The sequence below is a fragment of the Eucyclogobius newberryi genome, unplaced genomic scaffold (assembly GCF_026437365.1).
Source record: "Eucyclogobius newberryi isolate DKJ021-1_F unplaced genomic scaffold, fEucNew1.0.hap1 SCAF_10, whole genome shotgun sequence".
Taxonomy (NCBI): domain Eukaryota; kingdom Metazoa; phylum Chordata; class Actinopteri; order Gobiiformes; family Gobiidae; genus Eucyclogobius; species Eucyclogobius newberryi.
This window is the reverse complement of record NW_027315724.1, coordinates 10,961,255-10,980,486: the sequence shown is the minus strand read 5'-3', so window position 1 is coordinate 10,980,486 and position 19,232 is coordinate 10,961,255. Positions and strand designations below refer to the sequence as shown.

The window sequence follows — 19,232 nt, the reverse complement described above, 5'->3', positions numbered from 1 at the left end:
TACTTTTGGGCTCTGTTAAGGCATTAACATATTTGTTTAATATTACTGAAATTATTGTGTAAAATATCACAATAATATGGATATTTCAGTGGGGGTCCCACAGGTTGTTTGGTGGTCTTGCTCAGAGAAGTTTGGGAACCCCCTGCAGTAGCCTATTGTAAAAACAGTGTATTAACGTTGTAGAAACATGTTCATGTACTGAAATACTGTGTGAAAAAATAAGCCTATATTCAAATATTGCAATCATATTGCTATTGTGCAGCCTTAGATTCTGGATTATCAACCTGTTGGGGGAGAAAGGGCAGTGTTTCACATGAACACAAAACCGGGAAAACAAATGATACTTTATGTCTCTAGTATTGTCATAAAACGTTACTATATTTATCTGTAATCAGTGCTTTTTTTCTCTGTAGAGGCATTAGTGACTAAAAAGCCATTAAGCTAGATATATAATGTAAAATATAGCATCATTGTTGTGTTGGTTAAAAATTGTATTATTGACATATGTAGTCAAGTATCATATTACCGTATTTCAAATTGTAATAAAAAGCTGTAAGCCTATAGTTTGTTTGTTCATTAGTTAGTTATGGTCATAATAATGTAAAGGGATTGAAAATATATATTCAGTTACTATTTAATGACGAAAGATGCATGCTTTTTGTCGAAAATTTGAATGAAATGAAACAGAATGTAACCGGAACTGTTGTTGTGGCGGCCCCGCGTGAGCCGGAGCCTTTTCTCAGACGGACCAAAACATTTCTCCTCCTGACTGACGTGGAGGTAGATTTGTACAATGGGTGATACAAAAATGGAAAATACTGCGGATAACGCCACGACTGTGCACAATCCAAATTCTTCTTCCCAGCAAAACAATCCGCTGTCCAGAAAACTCAATAAGATCTTGGAAACGAGGCTTGACAATGACAAGGTAAAGCTTTGACAGCTTTGGCTAACATGCTAACCGAAGCTCCACGTCAATCCTATCCTTAGGCTTTTTTTTGTTTATTAACGCTTCCTTTTTTGGCTTAGTGACAGCGACGGGTGAATAGACAAAACATGATATATGATATATGTCTGTAATTTCATGTATATATTGTTTTAGATCTTTATTGTAAGAGTAGAATGATATTATTTGGTTTTCATAAAAAAACATTTGTAGTGGGATGGATTGTACCTTTTGTTTGTTTGTTTTTTCATTGATATAAAACATATGACAGAGTAAAATATACAACTGTAAGGAGTTGCCAAAAGTATCGAAATATGAGATATGATTCAATGATACTGAAAATAACTTTTGTGATTAGTTTTAGAATGTCATGATCCATCTCAGAAAAAAATTAAGACAACATGGTAACATGAATAAAAGTTAAAACAATTTTTTGTCAAAAATTATATTTTATTATCTAAAAAAAAGGAGAGTAGGGATTTCATGATATCAAGTGTTTTAGTGTTACAATTATTGTGATAAAAAACAGCATAATCTTAAATTTTCTTTCATTCCCATGGTCTAACATGATAAGTTTGTGACTGGCTTTACAATACTGAACTTAAATAAGGTTAAATGTGACAAGAACAGCCAGATGATTTGATTATTTACATTTAGGTTTATCTTTTGGGCTAGTTATTGAACATGAAATACTTAATTCTGCTGATAAAATTGTCACAACAATTATATTTTACTTCTTACGATTATATTGTGACCTGAATAATCATCATAATTAATTCACCAAATAATCTTGATGTCCCTAATAGAGAGCGTGTTCCCAACATGGACACAAAAGTGGCATAAACCTATTGACAAACTCAATGTATGTGCAAGGAACACATACCGTATTTCTAATCCTTTAAACCTTAATTTAACCTAATAAAGTTGTTTCCATACCTAATCCCATTGTTTTATCTAATTTGTAATTTCAAAACTCCGGTTGGTGATGTTTTTCAGGAGATGCTGGAGGCTCTCAAAGCTCTATCAGTGTTTTTCACGGAGAACAGCCTGCGCACCAGGAGGAACCTTCGCGGGGACATCGAAAGACGGAGCCTGGCCATCAACGAGGATTTTGCACAAGTATTCAAAGAGGTCACTGAGGTAAACTGACATTACCTACAATACTAAATAGAGGTTAACTGGTGTATATGGATCTGAAAAATATGAGCAATATTGGGAATTTTGATATTGTTATTTGCTATAAGGTAAGACATATAATAAGATAATTGGCCTAAAAAGTACTGTCTTTCATACAGTAGAAGAGTAGAAAGGCTTTTTGAGGTTATTACAGGTTACAGCCCCAAATAACCAAATGACACTGATGATAAATGCCCAGAAAACCAATACAGATGCGTCATATTTTTTGCTGCTCAAAACATGGTTTGTTTAATATTTATCTTTTGGTAATTTGACTATGATGATAAAACAAAACTAGAAAATAAGAATGCATGTAACTTAACTGCATTGTCCAACTGTGCAAATATAAAGGGGTCCTACTACTTTTTTGCACTGAACAGCTAACATTAATTTAATGTCAATAAAATAAATAAATGATCTAATGTGCACAAATAAATTCTAAATTATTTAGGATTAGGCTATGATTGACAAAAAAATTAAATACCAATCGATTCTAAACCTGGTATAGAAACTAGATGTTCATTTGAACAAGTATCAATACTCAAACAAATCCAATAAACAGGTCAAAATGTAAGATTTCCTGAACAATCTGAATAATCTTGAATTTTATCACAACTAGTATGAGGCCACAATGTTTAATAAAGAAAGAACTATTGTTTTGTATTGAAAATGTCAGTCTGGAAAAAAACCTAAAAATAGCCTTTTTAAAATTATCACCGTGGTATCAAAATTGGTATCGAGAATCAAGTATATTCCTTAATATCAAAATCGAGTTTTAAATTAAATATCATATTTAAGTATGTACCATTGGTTTTAAGTTGGACTCTGTGCTCAACAAATCAAGTTAAACTGGAAGAGCATGGCATGCTGGGTAACAGTCCAGTGTGTTTCCAGCTTCAACAGCAGCACTGGGAGAACACCTACATTTATATATATATATATATATATATATATATATATATATAAATGCCAGCAAGTTTAAATATTGTTAATGTAAAATATGTGTAATGTAAATGAAGAACTTTGACACATAAGGACTACATGCATTATACAGTATCTTCCGCTTCCCTTTGACATATTTTGAGACATTTTCTTGTCGCTATAATTTTATAAAATATTTCAAGTTGAAAAAGGAATCAATGGTTGTACTATATATAGTCCTAAAAAAGTAGTTACATATAATTGGCGTATTAAACTCGTCTTCCCAATGTGAGGGTAACATGCCATGCCAGAATTGTACAAATTAAAGTTTTATACACTTTTATGTATTTTGATGGGAAATAACTAACCAACTTTATATTATTGTGTTTTCCAGCTGATGGGAAAACACCATATAATACTCAACAATGCTCTTCTGCACCAGTTTTTGTAGAGTTAATGTGTATTTGTTGGCCCAGTAGATGTAATTTAAAAATACTAAATGTTCTTATGTCGCAGGAGCTTGAGACTGTCAATGAAGACGTCCAGGCCATGAGCAGCTGCTGTGAGGAGATGACCAGCAGACTGAAGGTGCAGTAGCTCCATGTTTACTCTCCATGTTCTCCACTAGTCTCATATCAACACAACATTCATTCATGGGACATTTCTTCAACAGGCAGCAAAGGAGCAGACACAGGATTTAATCGTCAAGACCAACAAACTTCAGGGAGAAAAGTAAGTCCATTCTGAAAATATTTGACCTGTTAAAAGAGCGCTCTGTTCAGGATATTGAAGCTGGGAGTTTTTCACTGATGAATTATTGCTGCTTGGTTGCAAATCATCACGAATCTCAACAGTTTTATTGAATCTTAGAAATTATAAAAAAAAAAAAAAAAAGACTTGTAACTAATGGGTTATTGTTTTTGTTATTATTTTTCATTTGGAACGACTTAAACAGCATTTTCTTTCTTTTATTAAACAGCTTCATCATTTTCCACATTCAAAGAGCATTTGAGCAAAGATTTGTGCCTTTCAGAGGTTGTTAAATGATTTAATTCAACACAAAATAAACAAATAATTTCACACACCATAGGTAAGTTAAAGGTTGAATGGACGATTGTTTTGACCCAAATCTGAGTCTCATTTCCTCGTGGCTTGGACTGCAAATTAGTCCTGCCACGTATCAATCATAACGCACCTACCGCTCACCTGCAGCCGCGTGCAACTCGTCCCCACGAGCAGCACGTTTCCGTGTGTCTAAGCGCATTGATCTATCATAATATCAGTGTACGGGACAAAATTAAGACGGAGAAAGACAGTTCGAGCTGGCTCATGAAGCGAGTGAAATCTACGGGAGACGAGAGATGCGATGCATTCCGTCGCGCTAATAAACAAACGCACTTGTGTGTTGTATCAGTCCGCACGGGTGGAGTGCGCATGCGCACTTCCGCCTGAGTTCTCAAATCGCCGAAAAATCGTCCATTGCGCCTTTAATCAATTGAAATAGTGTCTCTTTTTATCGATAAATCTTTGAGGATGAAAGCTGAAACCTGAATCTATTTACCGTATGTTGGAAATTTGTGTTTGAATAAATGTAGCTCAACTCCCTTGTGTTTTTATCTTGCATTTCAATCTTTTAAGAAACATTATTTGGAGCAAGTCAGCAAAATTTGACGAACAACACTTCTTTGCGCTGTGAACTTTCCGACTGGCATTTGTGAATGTCAGGAGATCCCCGAAATACAGTAAGCCGGTGACTGCTACTTTAAATGAACTGTGGAAATGAAAGGGAAAAGCTCATACCGTGGCTTGTTGCCGTTATCTGCCCGCGTAGCCACCATCCATCGCGACCATCCATCATATCGGCTTGTGATCGGGCGTCCTCATCAGTCCAGGGCTACACAACATCCTACTGCGCTCTAGTACCTCATTTCACACTCTGAAACAGCCTGTTTTCTGTTTGGCTAACTTCCAGACAAATGGCTGTTCTGTCAAAGCGGCTGGAAAATACAACATTATATGCAGACATTGTTCGCAAATAGTTTCAGGCAAAACAAACCAGAAAGAGAGAATGTGTCTGTTTGCCTGAAAATGCATTGAAATTACAAAAATATATGTTGTGATGGAGTTCATTTGTATGGAAATGCGATTATATCAGATAATGAAATGTCAATGTTTTATTATCAAACTCCAATTTACTACTACAGTAGTTAATTTAATCCTTGTTAATTTAATTCAGATTATTGAAAGTGGTTAATGACTAGATAGACCAGCAATTGCACAAAACCAATAAAAGGGAAATAAATAGTGCTCTAAACTTAACAACTATAACTGCAGTTTTAAGGTACATTGAAACATGATAATTGAATTAGTTGAACATTAATTTACATTTTTAAATATTCAAATTCTGATGCACAATTTTGGGTTTTGCACAAGTTTGGTTCATGTCGTTTTAGGCTGTTGCGTACCGTGTTTTTATCAAAATGCTCTGCTAATCTGCTATCTTTGTACATCCACGTCTTTGTACTTGGGAGTGCTGATTATCACTCACAATTTGGAACTGTATTTGGACTACACTGCCTGTCCAATAAAAATATTGATATATATTAAAGGTGGTATGGACGATTTTTTTCAGCAAATTTTTTTTATCATATTTCCTCGTGGCGTGGATAAATCATTTGTCCTGCCACGTATCAATCATAAAACGCACCTACTGCTCACCTGCAGCCGCGTCAGGCTCGTCCCCACGTTTCCGCGTGCCTAAGCGCATGGATCTATCATAATATAGTTCCCTCAGTGTACGGGGCAAAATGAAGACGGAGAAAGACAGTTCGAGCTGACGCAGAAGTGGACAGAAATCTACGGGAGACGAGCGATGTGATGCGCTCCGTTGCGCTAATAAACAAACGCACGTGTGTGTTGTACCAGTCCGCACGGGGGAGTGCGCATGCGCACTTCCGCCTGCGTTCTCAAATCGCCGAAAAATCGTCCATACCGCCTTTAAGCATGATACTCTGCAGCAAATTACTATTTTTTAAGATTTTAACAACTGCATTTCTATGTTAAACTTTGACCTGTGCATACTCATTACTGAATACACAGTGATAATGAGCTGTGTTGTCACGTTTTGTGCTGTTCAAATAAAGCTTTATGTGTATACTTCAGGTCAGCTAAAACAAAATATCGGCCTGTGCTGGAGTATTAAGGTTGATAGTCAATATGCTGAAAAGGGCAAATATCAGCCAAATATATCAGGTAAAATATACCAAAATATGGAGCACAATGCATCAATACTGTTTCAGCAAATATCATACTATTTTGATACAACACACCCCTATTGTTGTATATGTTGCTTTATATCATTAACATTAAACTATGTAATTTTTTTCTTAACCAAAGTTTAATAAAGAAAGATAGAATTCCATAAAAACATATTTAAAAAAAGTCTTTCAAAGACCATTAACAGGATTTCCTCCTTTTTCAAAATGAATGATAATTGATTAAGACTAATGACTATACTATACTATACTATACTATACTATACTATACTATACTATACTATACTATACTATACTATACTATACTATACTATACTATACTATACTATACTATACTATACTATACTATACTATACTATACTATACTATACTATACTATACTATACTATACTATACTATATTTCCTAATAGGGCTGGGTATCATGGCCAATTTCGCGCGGCCGGCACAAAATAACATGGCAGTTTCGGCCGCGCGCTGCGGCTCTGTAGACATGCCCATATTATTAGCGGTGTGGCTCGTCAGGTCACTGTCAGGTACGACTGCGTTGACCGTGATGTCCAGGTGTCACATGTTATGCCGACTCTCTCTGCAGATTTGGCATTGTCGTTAGGATGGCGTATTTTCACACACACGGGATAACTTTCTGTCAGATGTTTACGTTGCACCATAAAGTAGTGTGGATCTAGCGCATGAACAAGCCGCTTGAAGCGTTCGTTTTGCACTACCGAGTACGGGCGTAAATCTTTGCAGACAAAAGTTGCAATGGCCTCTGTTATCTTTATGACCCGCAGAGAATCGGCTGGTAACGTTAGTGATTCCCACAGTTTTATTTGTTTTTCCCCGGATGGGCGCCTTGTTGTCGGAAGCTAACGTTAGCGTAGTGTGATACCTTATCAAGTGAGGTTTGTAGTATTTCTACAATAACTGACCTCCGCTTCGCAGATTTTGCAAACCACTTTGGTTTTATCCGGCTCTTTGTCCTTTGTTGTTTTAAATCCGAAATGGTTCCAGACGTCAGACTTTAGTTGGGACGTCTCGCTGAGCCGAGTTTTACCTGCGTCTTGCACGCTTGACAAGCGAACGTAAACGCGCCACTGCTGCGCCACGCACAAGACTACTGGGGTTAACTTCATGCGAGGAAAATCGATCTCATGCCTTATGAATCGATATTGCAAAATTTTAATGACATCGATCCAAAATAGATTAAATATTTTTTTTTTACCCAGCCCTATTTCCTAATAATAAAGTGGGTGGGACTACACCTACAAGGAACGCTTCACAGCTTACTAAACAGAACCATAACACACCGCTGTGTGTCCCAACATTTGTATTGAATCATATCGACACCACTGCATGACAACCAAATCAATCAACTTTTACCAGATGCCCTTCCTGTCATGTAAGGGTAATAGAATCCATGCAGCACCGTGAGGATTATTACGACACAGACATATCATCAGTGTCAGATTTAGAGTGCCGAGGATGAAAGAAGACGACCCCTCTTGTAAATCACCCGTTTGCCTTTTGTATCGGGGCGCGGCTCATTTCCATTCCCCAACACCCCGTGACCTCCCTTCTCTCTCTGTGACCTTGCTCAATGACACGGAGGAGGGGCGGACCACGGCGAATAATCACGCGCGTTTCTGCCAAAGGAGACCCCTCTGACAACCGTGATGTACTGCCGCAATTCCCCGCTCCACTGGCTCCGCCTCCACTCCAGGACCGCCCCCCTGACTTAAAGAGGTGGCATTTTACACCGCAGACATGAGCTGCGAACCAAAAATCCAAATCCACGGAATGTGTTGCGTTCACGTTCTACAATCTGATGATGTCACAATCTCAGATGTTGTGCCTATGTCACTCTATGGGAGATTTACTGTTCTTTAAAGAAATAGAAATCCACAAACGTCAAACTAATAATCATATGTTTGGGATTGGCTCGACAAATCTGCAGTATTACATTTGCAGTCCTTTAAAGTCCTTTCAACGGACACTAATCAGTCATTGTCTTTTTAATTTAGGTGTTTGGAGGTGAATAGAGAGAACCACTTTCTTTTGTTTATTTATTATGACAGAGAAGACTTTGAACTTTGTGCCAGTTTTTGTTGTTTCATGTGGATAGATCCAATAATTACAGAGATACCAGGTCAACAAATCTACAATCTGACAGTTAAACAGCAACTTCCACTGTAGAATTCTGACTCTAGCTCAAGTTTAAACCTTCTGGAATGTCATAATGTCACATGAACCTATTATTCTGGAGGTCGCGACACATCTAAACCGTCAAAGAATCAAACGCGGAAAAAAACATCCATCGTTTTTTTACAGAAGTCCTTTGGAGACTCTGGGATGTCTGGCCGGCCGCGTGACATTTTCATTTGTGCTGTGAGCGACCCCAACGTGACCAGATGGGACGGTGTGAGACGGCCGGGTCCTCACCTCGTCCTTTTAGCGGGGTTGTGTCTGAAGAGCTGCCAGGGGAAGTGTGCAGAGACAGCCCGTCCTCCTTCCATGACCCCTCAAATCACCACCGGAGTCATGTCCCACCGGATAGATCCATTTCAGGTCGCGCCACCACTCCCAAAGTCATTTTTCTCTCCTCTTGACACATGGTTAGAATTGTAAGATGACCTCAGATAGGGATGGGTCATATTGTATTTTGATATCCTTTCTGGCATAGTCTGTTCTTTTTATAGACTGTACTGGCAATACGTAAAATGCCGCGTAATATGGATGCCAAAGAATGTCAAGGGGATATTGGAGTAGTTTGTAATTCAAAACATGTAATTGAAATGAAAACGGTAAGCATACGTTTTGGCTGTGGTTCCCTTGACCGGTTCGTCTTGGAGCTCTTCGGCTCAGTTTGGTTAATGACGGCCTTTCTATTGAAACGTCTGCTCCTCTTTCTCTGTAACTGCTTCTGTGAGGCTCTTTATTTTGGCCTCCGCTTCCGGCCCTCCCTTGCTTGGTCTACTGCAGAAATCCTCATCCACGCATAGCCTTCTATATGGTCTCCCCTCCGCCTACCTTCAAAAACTGCAATACATCCAGAACTCTGCCGTCCACTCCCGCTTCTGAAATCGCATCACCCCGTAGAGGTTTTCTATTGCAAGTTGTCGTCGCTTTTAAGTGTCGGTGACTCGTCGCTGTAGATAAGGATCAAAGCCCATTACTTCTGTCTTCTTAAAGGATCAATCAATTTTATGAGCTGTTTTTCATGACTCTCTAACAGCGGAGAAGCAACAGCATGTGTAATGTCTTCAAAATGGCGGTGACAATAAGTCATGTGTGAATTCCGCTTGATGCAATCTCCCCATGAGATCAGTCCAATTCCTCTCTAATTATTATAAATCTCTCCAATTATTATAGACTATAAAGTTGTTTTTGTGGATTATTGATTGTATTTCATAGGATGAAAGTGTCTTCAGTTAGTCAGAGTCGTGTAGTGTGGACCATGAAGCTGGGGACACACTACACAACTTTCCAGTTGTGGGAGCTTTTAAGTCGATTAATCAGTTAATGGTGTTTTATTTTACCAAAGTGTATTAGTCGACTAACTACTACATGTACAGAGCAGTTTTTGCCTGAGCACCACGCTCGCCGCCTGCCTTTTAGTTGACTTATCAATGCACAAGATATGTCTTTAGTTGACCAAGAATGACTATAGCCTATAGAGACTAGAGAGTGTTTCACCTACTGGATAAGGGTCATATTTCTAAAACCGATTAGTTAATTGAGTTTTTTATTTATAGTAATGTTTCACTCATGCATTTTAACTGAAACCAGGATCCTTCTTCATGAGCCATCATTCTGTAAGTTTCATTTTGACAATCACAGAGTTATTATTACATATTGCTTCACTCCCAACAGTCACGGATTTGTCAGTTTGGCCCTTAATCCTCCCATTTAAATGGAAAGCAAAAGTGTTGCAACTAAACACCTTCTTTTTTATTTTCATTAAAATACCATAACCAAGAGCAAAGGAGCTGAATAAAGTATCCTTTTATATAGATATCATTCAAACTTAGTCGGTGGGAAACACTGGTGCAAACAAAGTCTCCTCTCCTGCGATGTCCCCTGATATGCATTTACCTGACATCGCAGCCCGTCCTGCACCGGCTGCTATCTTACCTGCCCCTGACACTGTGTCGTTTGTCAGCAGTTCTAATGAAATGGAAAGCAGCCGCGCCGCTTTGTTTACCACGGCACGGCGAAGAAGGGACGCCGGTGTTTGTCCACGGCCTCTCAGACGTGCTGCGCTTTTGTTTTCCGAGTCCTTGTCCTGTCCAATGCCCCTGTCAGCACGAGCATTAATTACATGTAGCCCGCTCGTCCATGCTAATGCCAACACTAGTCACCTTCCCATGCCTCGGTCTGATCTTTTCATTACACTGTTGCCATTGTCCCTAAAACAAGTCCAGACGTCTTCCAAGCAGATGTCTGTATTTACGGGCCTGGTTTGGTGTGACCTCACGCACAAGCGAAGCCAAGAGGTGGGGCTGCGTGTTGACTTATTCAGCCATCATTAAAAAGCTCCCACACTGTTTGTTTTGGTTCAATGCCAAGGGACAATGTTGATGGATGTGGTGCCAGCAAGTAGCAATTGTCAAGAGGCAATCTGTCATTTTCAACACTAAATGAGACACATTGAAATTATGGAAATGAAATTTGGTGCGTAGTCATTTTTTATTTTTTTGGTTTGTGTTAAGCCCGGGTGACAACAACACTTACTGTTTTTTGAAAATATATCACAAGCCACTAGAGGTCGGTGTCAAAATATTTTTAGATAGGGAGTGTCTGCAGAGCCGCGGCGCGCGGCCGAAACTGCCATGGCATTTTTGTGCCTGAAACTGCGCCGCTATTTGACCGCGTTTTAGCGCAGTTTTAGACCGCGCCGGGTTAAGGTTAGGGTTAGGGTTAGGGTTAGGGTTAAGGTTAGGGTTAAGGTTAGGGTTAAGGTTAGGGTTAATGTTAGGGTTAGCCATGAGGCTATAAGGGAAATGCCGCGGTCCCTGAAACTGCGCGGCTATTTGACCGCACCGCGGCTCTCCAGCCACGGCCTTTTAGATAAGCAAATGTGATAGCTAAGTCACCCAAAGGGGCAACTTATATTGGGGTTTGAGTCTTGACTGGACAGTAAGCTAAGTATGAAAGAGAAAGAGAAATGAAGCTAAAGAGCTAGCTTTTTTCTACACAATCGTCATAAAAATTGCCACAGATGAATTTATTATCCTACACCCATTTTATTATAGTTTTTTTTTCAAGTGAAATGTTAGTTTGTGAACTTTGATATAACTTAATGGATACGTAGGTGCAGTACACTGTGGTTCCAACATTTATTTTGTCTGGAGTACCTCAAATTTAAATGTCTTTCTTGTTATGCTGCCGCCAAACTTTGAATTTCCTTCAGGATCAATAAAGTTTCCATCCTTCCATCCTCGCACTTCAGGTACCCTCAAACACGGTGGTAGAAGGCAAATGAATACCAGGCACCGTTCTTGAGCACAGGTGGTTAATAACTGACGCTCTCGAGGCCCGTTGCTGCGTAAATGACAAGGCGCGTGTATTGACATGTGAGGCTTATTGCGGTTTAATGAGGGAGGTGTTCTGAGTTCACCACAACACTGTTTGATGTAGCTGGATGGGCCGGGCCGCGCTCTTGTGATCAGCGGCCCGTGGCTAACTGGCCAGTGCCAAATTTCCACAGCCGGAGCCTTTCAAACGGCCCCGAATAGATTTGAATGGATAATCGACCCACTCGGTGCACAATAACAGGGCGGGGCTGGCGGCGGGCGGACTGCAGCCAGCGTTTGATCATCTTATCTCTCATTCTGTCCGTGCAATATGCTCTGAATCACAGGCATGTCCAAGGGGAAGTCCAGGCCGCCGTTTAAAATTGAGACCAAAGTTCAAAACTGTATTGTTATGGATGTCATGGTTAATCTGTTAATTATTAGTATTATTAAGATCACAGTACAAGCAGACTTTAGAATCAGAAATATAGTAAGCTTGATTCATATTCCAAAATAAGGATACTCAAATATAAGTACTTTTGTATTTTGCGGTTTTATGTGAAATTAACTTTATCATTCAGAAAGTTTGATTTAATAAAGCCTGTCACATATTCATGCTGTGTTCATGTGGTCCTCAGGAACAGGGAAAAATGAACTTGAATGCTTGCACGAGCTCTTTAACTAAACGTAACTACATTTAAGGGTTTACGGTCGGTTGTCCATAGAACAGAGCAACATATTTACACAAAAAACACAGCTAATAACAAACTTACTGGTAGCTCTATTAAACGCTGTTAAAGAGCCGACTCTTGGTGATTTTTTTTTGGTCTCATCATTTTTCTGAGATAAAAAGCACATGAATGCAAACAAGTCGGATTCTTGACTTCTTATTTCGGAGTCCAGAATTCCAGAGGATCACATGATAACTACATATATGGCAGAGCTGGAAGGAAAATGCATGGGTTGAGTTAGCTGGAGTTTGGTGAGTGACTGAACAGTTAAAAGGACATGTATAATAAGATAAGATAATCCTTTATTGTCCCACATGGGGAAATTCCATTGATGCAACGCAGGTAGATACAGAGGTAGATACAGAAGAAAAGAACAAATAACTTATAGGAAGTTTGAAAATATAATGCAAACATTTTTTAGCTTTTCACCGTGTTCTAAAATTAATACCTTATCAAAAACATACCTGGAGTAGCATTAGCTTTAAAAATCCCCATTTGGGATGCACGTTTTCAATTTTCCTTAACTAATAGTTGGAGCTCTTTGCGGCCAATAGTTGGTAAACCAGTAGCATTAACACGGTGCTTGTTTGTTGTTTTTGTTGTTGTTTTTTACTGTACGAGTCAATAGGTCAAAGTGCATTTATGAGAGTAAACACAGAGCAGCGACAGGTGAACTGTGCACAACACAGCACAATGAAAGTTCCTGTGACGGTTGTTTTGGCGCACGGTTGTAGTTTAAGTCACGCTGTAAATTTGCTAGCGTTAGCCATTTACCGTAGCTTGTGCAGGTAAAAAAGATTGATAGTTTTCAATCTGAATCATAAACCATTTAAGATTAAGATTATTTTTATGGAATAAATCCTCTATTTTGGAGGTTCAGCTGACTTGTTTTTAACTCGGAGAGAGCACACATGGGCGCCCTCTAATGGTGCAATTTTAAGCATTATGTGATGGTTAATTGGTTAATCATGAACACCCCTAATCACCACCAAGTACCTTGGGCATATTTAATACATTTTTACCCAAAGACAGAGCTATTTTCTCTTCCAAATGATTTTACTGCCATTTGCTCACAATGTCAATAATCGCAAATAACAGTAAAAAACAATCATCCTGTCATATTACCCTACTTTATTTATGGTCTAAACATTTTATTTATTTTCTAGCAGTTGATGCTAAAATACAGACTGAAGCCAGCCAGTTTCCAGCATCCATATAGTGACAACGCAAGAGCTGATCAGTTGCAAATCCTAAAAATAATGCATATTCTGAAACACTAGCAATATTTTTTTTATCCCCTGATACGCTAGTATCACTAGTTTTCCATACTAGTTTACACAGAGGCCATTTTGTTTCTCTCTTTATGATGATTGAGTTTGCACACTTTGATTTTCGTTCTAAACTCATTGCTGTATTAGCCCGGCTGTGCTTATAGTAAGTAATGGGTCAGTCGCAGTTTGACAAAAGTGTTTATGAGATGGTGCTGTAATACCTAAAAGATTTCTGTGCTTGGCCAAACAAATACTCAAAACCAACTTTCATTAATGATTTGGAAATCTTAATAAGAAGTGTGACTAAAGAGTTTTTCGCTCTGAGTTTTAGGGGATGTAGCTTCTTGCACTCCTCTCTGGTATTTGGTAATTGCAACTTTGAGAAGAATGTGTAACGCCCAGACAACACTGTAGAAAATGGTGCTTCCCCCCAAAAAATGACAGCAAATATTCTATGCCATTTAGAAGATTGCAAATGTTGTGATTTTTAAATTGCATTATGTAACTTTTCTGGAGTTTCTGCCGTCTTCTTGTTATCAGATTGACTTGAATGTTCCACATTGGCATTAAACTCTCGATGGAGACAAGCAGATGACAATACCAGGCCAAGTTACAGGTCAGATCTGTGGAGAGGCGAGGCTATTTACCATATGAATACATGGTCTTCAAGATGTTTTTGGACAATTAAATAATCTGTAAGTTAATACATTAAGATTAGTTGAATTGACCCTTCCTGGAGGACGTGTGGAGAACAGCTGGTATTCATGTACATTCTATTCCATTTTTTTAACATGAATTTGAATATCTGTGGACAATGCAGACTATGTTTGTGATATTTGCCACCGAGTAACCAGAGTGAACGGCCTGCATAACTACCAGCTCCCATTTCACTTATGTTAGCATGTTCTGTGGTTCTTAATGATAATGCTTGTTTTTACATGTATTTTTTGTTTGATGCTAATTGCTAGCATTAATGATCAACAGAAAACAGTGCAACGACAATGTTTTTGTCTAAAGTCATAGTTTCATCCCATGTGGCCAAGTGTTTGTCAGTCGCCTAAATAGCTCTGGCTTTTCAGTTTGTGACTTTTGGAGGCTAAAGCTAACTCTTCCATTGAAATTGCATTGGAGCTAATGTGTGGGACAGTAACAGCCTTTAGAATTCAGGTGTTCTCTTTACAAACACATATTTACCAAATATTTAAATGTTTCAGGCAAACTTGAGACTAGCAAGTCAAATCAGAACATTTGAAAATGCTTTCGGTTTGCTTTAGGTTTGACATGCATTGATATTGGATTTATCAATACAAATTTGGTTCAGTAGTTATTGGCATCAAATATTAGCAAACATATTATAATTCTGGTATTTTAATATACATTAAAAAAAATCCATGTAGTTATTATGGAACATGTATAGATGGTAAATGTTTATAAATCTCATCAAACTACTAAATTAATGTAAATGAAACACAATGAAATTCTACATTTGCTCCAGCCCACTGCCTACATTTACATATTAATGATGAAATTATCGCCTTAAGACATCAGTATTTCCACTCTCTCTCTCTTGTAACATATCTGATTTTAATGTTCTTCGGCGCTGCACTGATTTAGAAACCATTTCCTAGAGATGCTTCGCTCAGTTTAACCGACGGCCTAATTTGCATAGCGTCGTAACATTTAGCTCATCATTTACTATGGTAATAAAACCACGGTGTTAAGGATATTGAGCCAGGCACAGGCAGAACAACAGACCATCTGGAAACTCACTGGTTCTGCCACATCAATGGAGGTGTTATTGCTTTACTTTCAGTGTTCCACAGTAAAGCATTAAACCTCCAAGCCAGATTGCAGTATGGGTCAGATTTGAGAAGAGGCTACCAAGGTATTTTTGAGCAATAACAACAATAAGTGCAAGATCGACACGTTAGGGCACATATTATGTAAAATTGACACTGTTTGGTCCCTTAGTCTACGGTCGATCGCGTCTAATGGTGCAATGGTTCTATCTACTGTCTTGTTTTATAAAAAAAAAATAATTCTCCACAGCATTTTTTTGTGTTCTATTGTGTATAAGGCTGGGAAATTAATAGAAAGACCAAGAGTCATGTGAAATCGTCAGTTATTTGGGAGGGTTTTTTGAATCGAGAGGTCACCAGTCGATCCTCTGTCGGTAAAAACATTTTGAGAAGAGGTCTGAATTTTGGAGGAAGACCTTTGAATACTATTTGCGTTAAATGGCACGGATTAAAACTCTGTATAGTTTATGTTCATGAAAGCATTACTAAAAGCCATTTTTACTTTGTTTTTGAAAAGACCAAATCGAATTGAAAATCGAGAGCGATTGGTCAATATGAGAAAATAAGCCCTAGTTTTATACATATAAAAATGTGTCTTTATCCCAATTGGAGATAAATATGGAAACGTCTATGTTTATTTGAAAATGTTGGCTATAATGTCAAAAGAAAACAACAGCTTTGCGCGGGTAAAAACGCTGCGACAGAAGAGCGTCTGAGATTTACAGCGCTGTCCTCTCTCTGCGCTGGCTGAGCACGGACAATGGCTGTCTCACACATCATGCTTTGATAATGTCTCAGTCTTTTTCTCCTTCACCACATCCCAGTGATTTAGAGTTCCCTCCCCTGTCCCAGCCCAGAGGCAGACCATCTCGTCCGACCAAAGAAGCGTTAACAAAATCATTTAGAATGAACAATGCACAACAAACCTATAGCAGGATTATCCCCAAAAAACATATTCTAAATGTACATGGGACAAAAAAATGACCATCTTGATATTTTTTGGGAGAATCTTGATAAACATGTCCAGGAAAATTTACTAAAATATTAAAATTTATTGGCCTGACCTGACAAACAAAGGAATCACAAGCATTTCAGAAAAAACCCTTAGAATGGACTGTAAAGTGAATTAGAAAAGTCACTTTATACCGTTGTTTTTGAGATTACACTAGATGTTCCTGTCTCTCTTTGAGTTTGTGTCTAATCGTTTTCATTATAGACGATATACATATTCTAATTTCATCCATCTCCAAAACAACAGTTATATAATATTATACGATATATACGATATTATACATTTTCCAATTGATCTCCCAACTCTACATGTACAATATTGTTTAAAACCCCAAATCTACAAAAATAAACAGCTAAATTGAACACTTTAATAGTTGGTTTGTGTCTATAATGAATCATAAAAGTTATTTATTCAACATCTACAGCTCAAATCCTATTGTAGTACAGAAAATAACAAACAGTTCCATACTAGTGCAAGAAAAAGTACCTACGATCAATATTGACCCGCAATTTTTTTTATTCCAACTGTCATTTAGTGGACATACATGACTGAAATAGGAAAAACACAAAAATTTGAAAGTATGTTAGCTTAGCTGCTCTGTGAAGGAAGGTGTGCAGTATGGTTTTAGTTGAAAATGACCATATTCCCCTTGGCTTGGGTTGGGTGTATTTAATCTATTTTTAAATAAAAACAGCCAGCTTTAGTGAAATTGGGTCAGATAACACACTAAACTGAAATAAACCTAATTTTAAACGTTTTAAAACGTTCATTTCGATGTGTGAACGGTATTACACTGCCATCTGCTGGTGCATTTTGAATGTTAAGAAACAAGCAACAAACGACTGTCAAGAACGTTAGGAATTTGTCTAAAGTTTTTATCATCTTTAGAGTGGGATAAACAAAAAACAAAATACAAGCATTAAGATATTAAAAGCAGAAAAGTGCTGTGGCACATCAATAATCAAAAATTAACTCAAAGCTGTTATTCTTTTTTTATGGTCATAAAAATGTCTTAATATTTCTTTGATGGATTTAGATGATTTTGAAAATTCTCATCGTCATGGAAAATAGGATGAACACAGGAACCACTTCAATCTATTCTGCCAGTGACACAAAAAGGATGGCATTTCCTTTTGTTTTTGATATGATGAAAAATACAACAAGAGAAATGATGAGGCTTATAATAATAATAGTAAATATAGCCGCAAGCGGCAATGATCGGCCCTCGCCACGCCGCCGCCACGCCGCAAGAGGAGGGGGCGCTAACGCGCCCCAATTGTCCTTTTATTGCGCCTACTGCTGAATCTGTGACGCTGTCACATCTTTTCCCCTTTGTTTTACCATCAAAAAGCAATTTTATTTAGAATTCTTGGCACAATGTGCGGCTTTGCCGCACAGACACCGTGACTCTTTGAATAAAAATGTGGATCACTTTTGATGGTCCACCCCTGAAGATGAGTCTCACCAAATTTCAGGTTAATAGGGCTAACGCCCTAAGAGGAGTTTGTGAAAGTATAAAGTGTAAACATGTTCTGGCGATTTCCCCATTGGAATAACATGGAAGGTTTCGGTCATCGTTACGGCAACGCCATAACAATTATGACATGGCTCTCATTGACTTTTTTGATGGGGATGCTAAAATTGAGTTGTGTGTCAAATTTCATATAATTTCGCAAAACTAAACATTTAACCTCCATATAAAATCTGTAGGGGGCGCTGTGGCGCCAAATGAATTTATTTCACTTCAAGTAGGTTTAGGGCAAAGAGTTTAACAACTGATTCTAATTTGACGCAATTCGGACTTTATCTGCGCAAACGGCAGAAATTTTAAATATGGGAGATTTCTGAAATTCTAGCTACAGTTTGCGGCTTCGCCGCACAGAGACCATGAGAGGTATCAATGTAATTTGGATAACTTTTGATGTCCCACTCCTCAGTAGCATTTTCACCAAATTTCAGCTTTTTAGGGCCAACGCCCTGGGAGGAGTTCGTAAAAGTACGACGTTTGGAAAAACTCCAAAATCATGTTTAGCCATTTTTGAAGCAATATGGCCGACATTTGGTTGGGCGGACGGCGTTGCCGTAATAATATTTTTTACTTCTCTTGTCACCATCTACCTCTGCGCCAAATTTCATGATTCTACGATCAGATTTTTTTTGGGTCATTTCCCATCTCTCAATGCATTTTTGGTACATTTGGGGGCGCTGACGCGCCAATTTTTATTTATTTTAGAAAAGGGAAATAGCCAGAATGTAGAGAGGCACGATTTTTAGAGGTGTGCAAATTTTTGTGACTTTTCGTCAATGTTCACTGGGTGAAAAATAGGGGGGTTGGTCCCGAGAAGAAGAAGAAGAAGAAGAAGAAGAAGAAGAAGAAGAAGAAGAAGAAGAAGAAGAAGAAGAAGAAGAAGAAGAAGAAGAAGAAGAAGAAGAAGAAGAAGAAGAAGAAGAAGAAGAAGAAGAAGAAGAAGAAGAAGAAGAAGAAGAAGAAGAAGAAGAAGAAGAAGAAGAAGAAGAAGAAGAAGAAGAAGAAGAAGAAGAAGAAGAAGAAGAAGAAGAAGAAGAAGAAGAAGAAGAAGAAGAAGAA

At 38.2% G+C, this 19,232-nt stretch overlaps 1 protein-coding gene across 1 annotated transcript in view; it reads left to right on the top strand.

Annotated features, from left to right (window-relative positions):
* Positions 1-740: 740 nt before the first annotated feature.
* The window catches only part of cog6 (component of oligomeric golgi complex 6), a 54,381-nt gene continuing 35,889 nt past the window's right edge, over positions 741-19,232 (top strand). The window contains exons 1-4 of the mRNA XM_072460574.1: positions 741-928; positions 1,943-2,086; positions 3,560-3,631; positions 3,717-3,775. Coding sequence (XP_072316675.1) covers positions 794-928; positions 1,943-2,086; positions 3,560-3,631; positions 3,717-3,775 — 410 coding nt within the window. The 5' untranslated portion in view covers positions 741-793. The remainder of the gene's footprint in view (positions 929-1,942; positions 2,087-3,559; positions 3,632-3,716; positions 3,776-19,232) is intronic.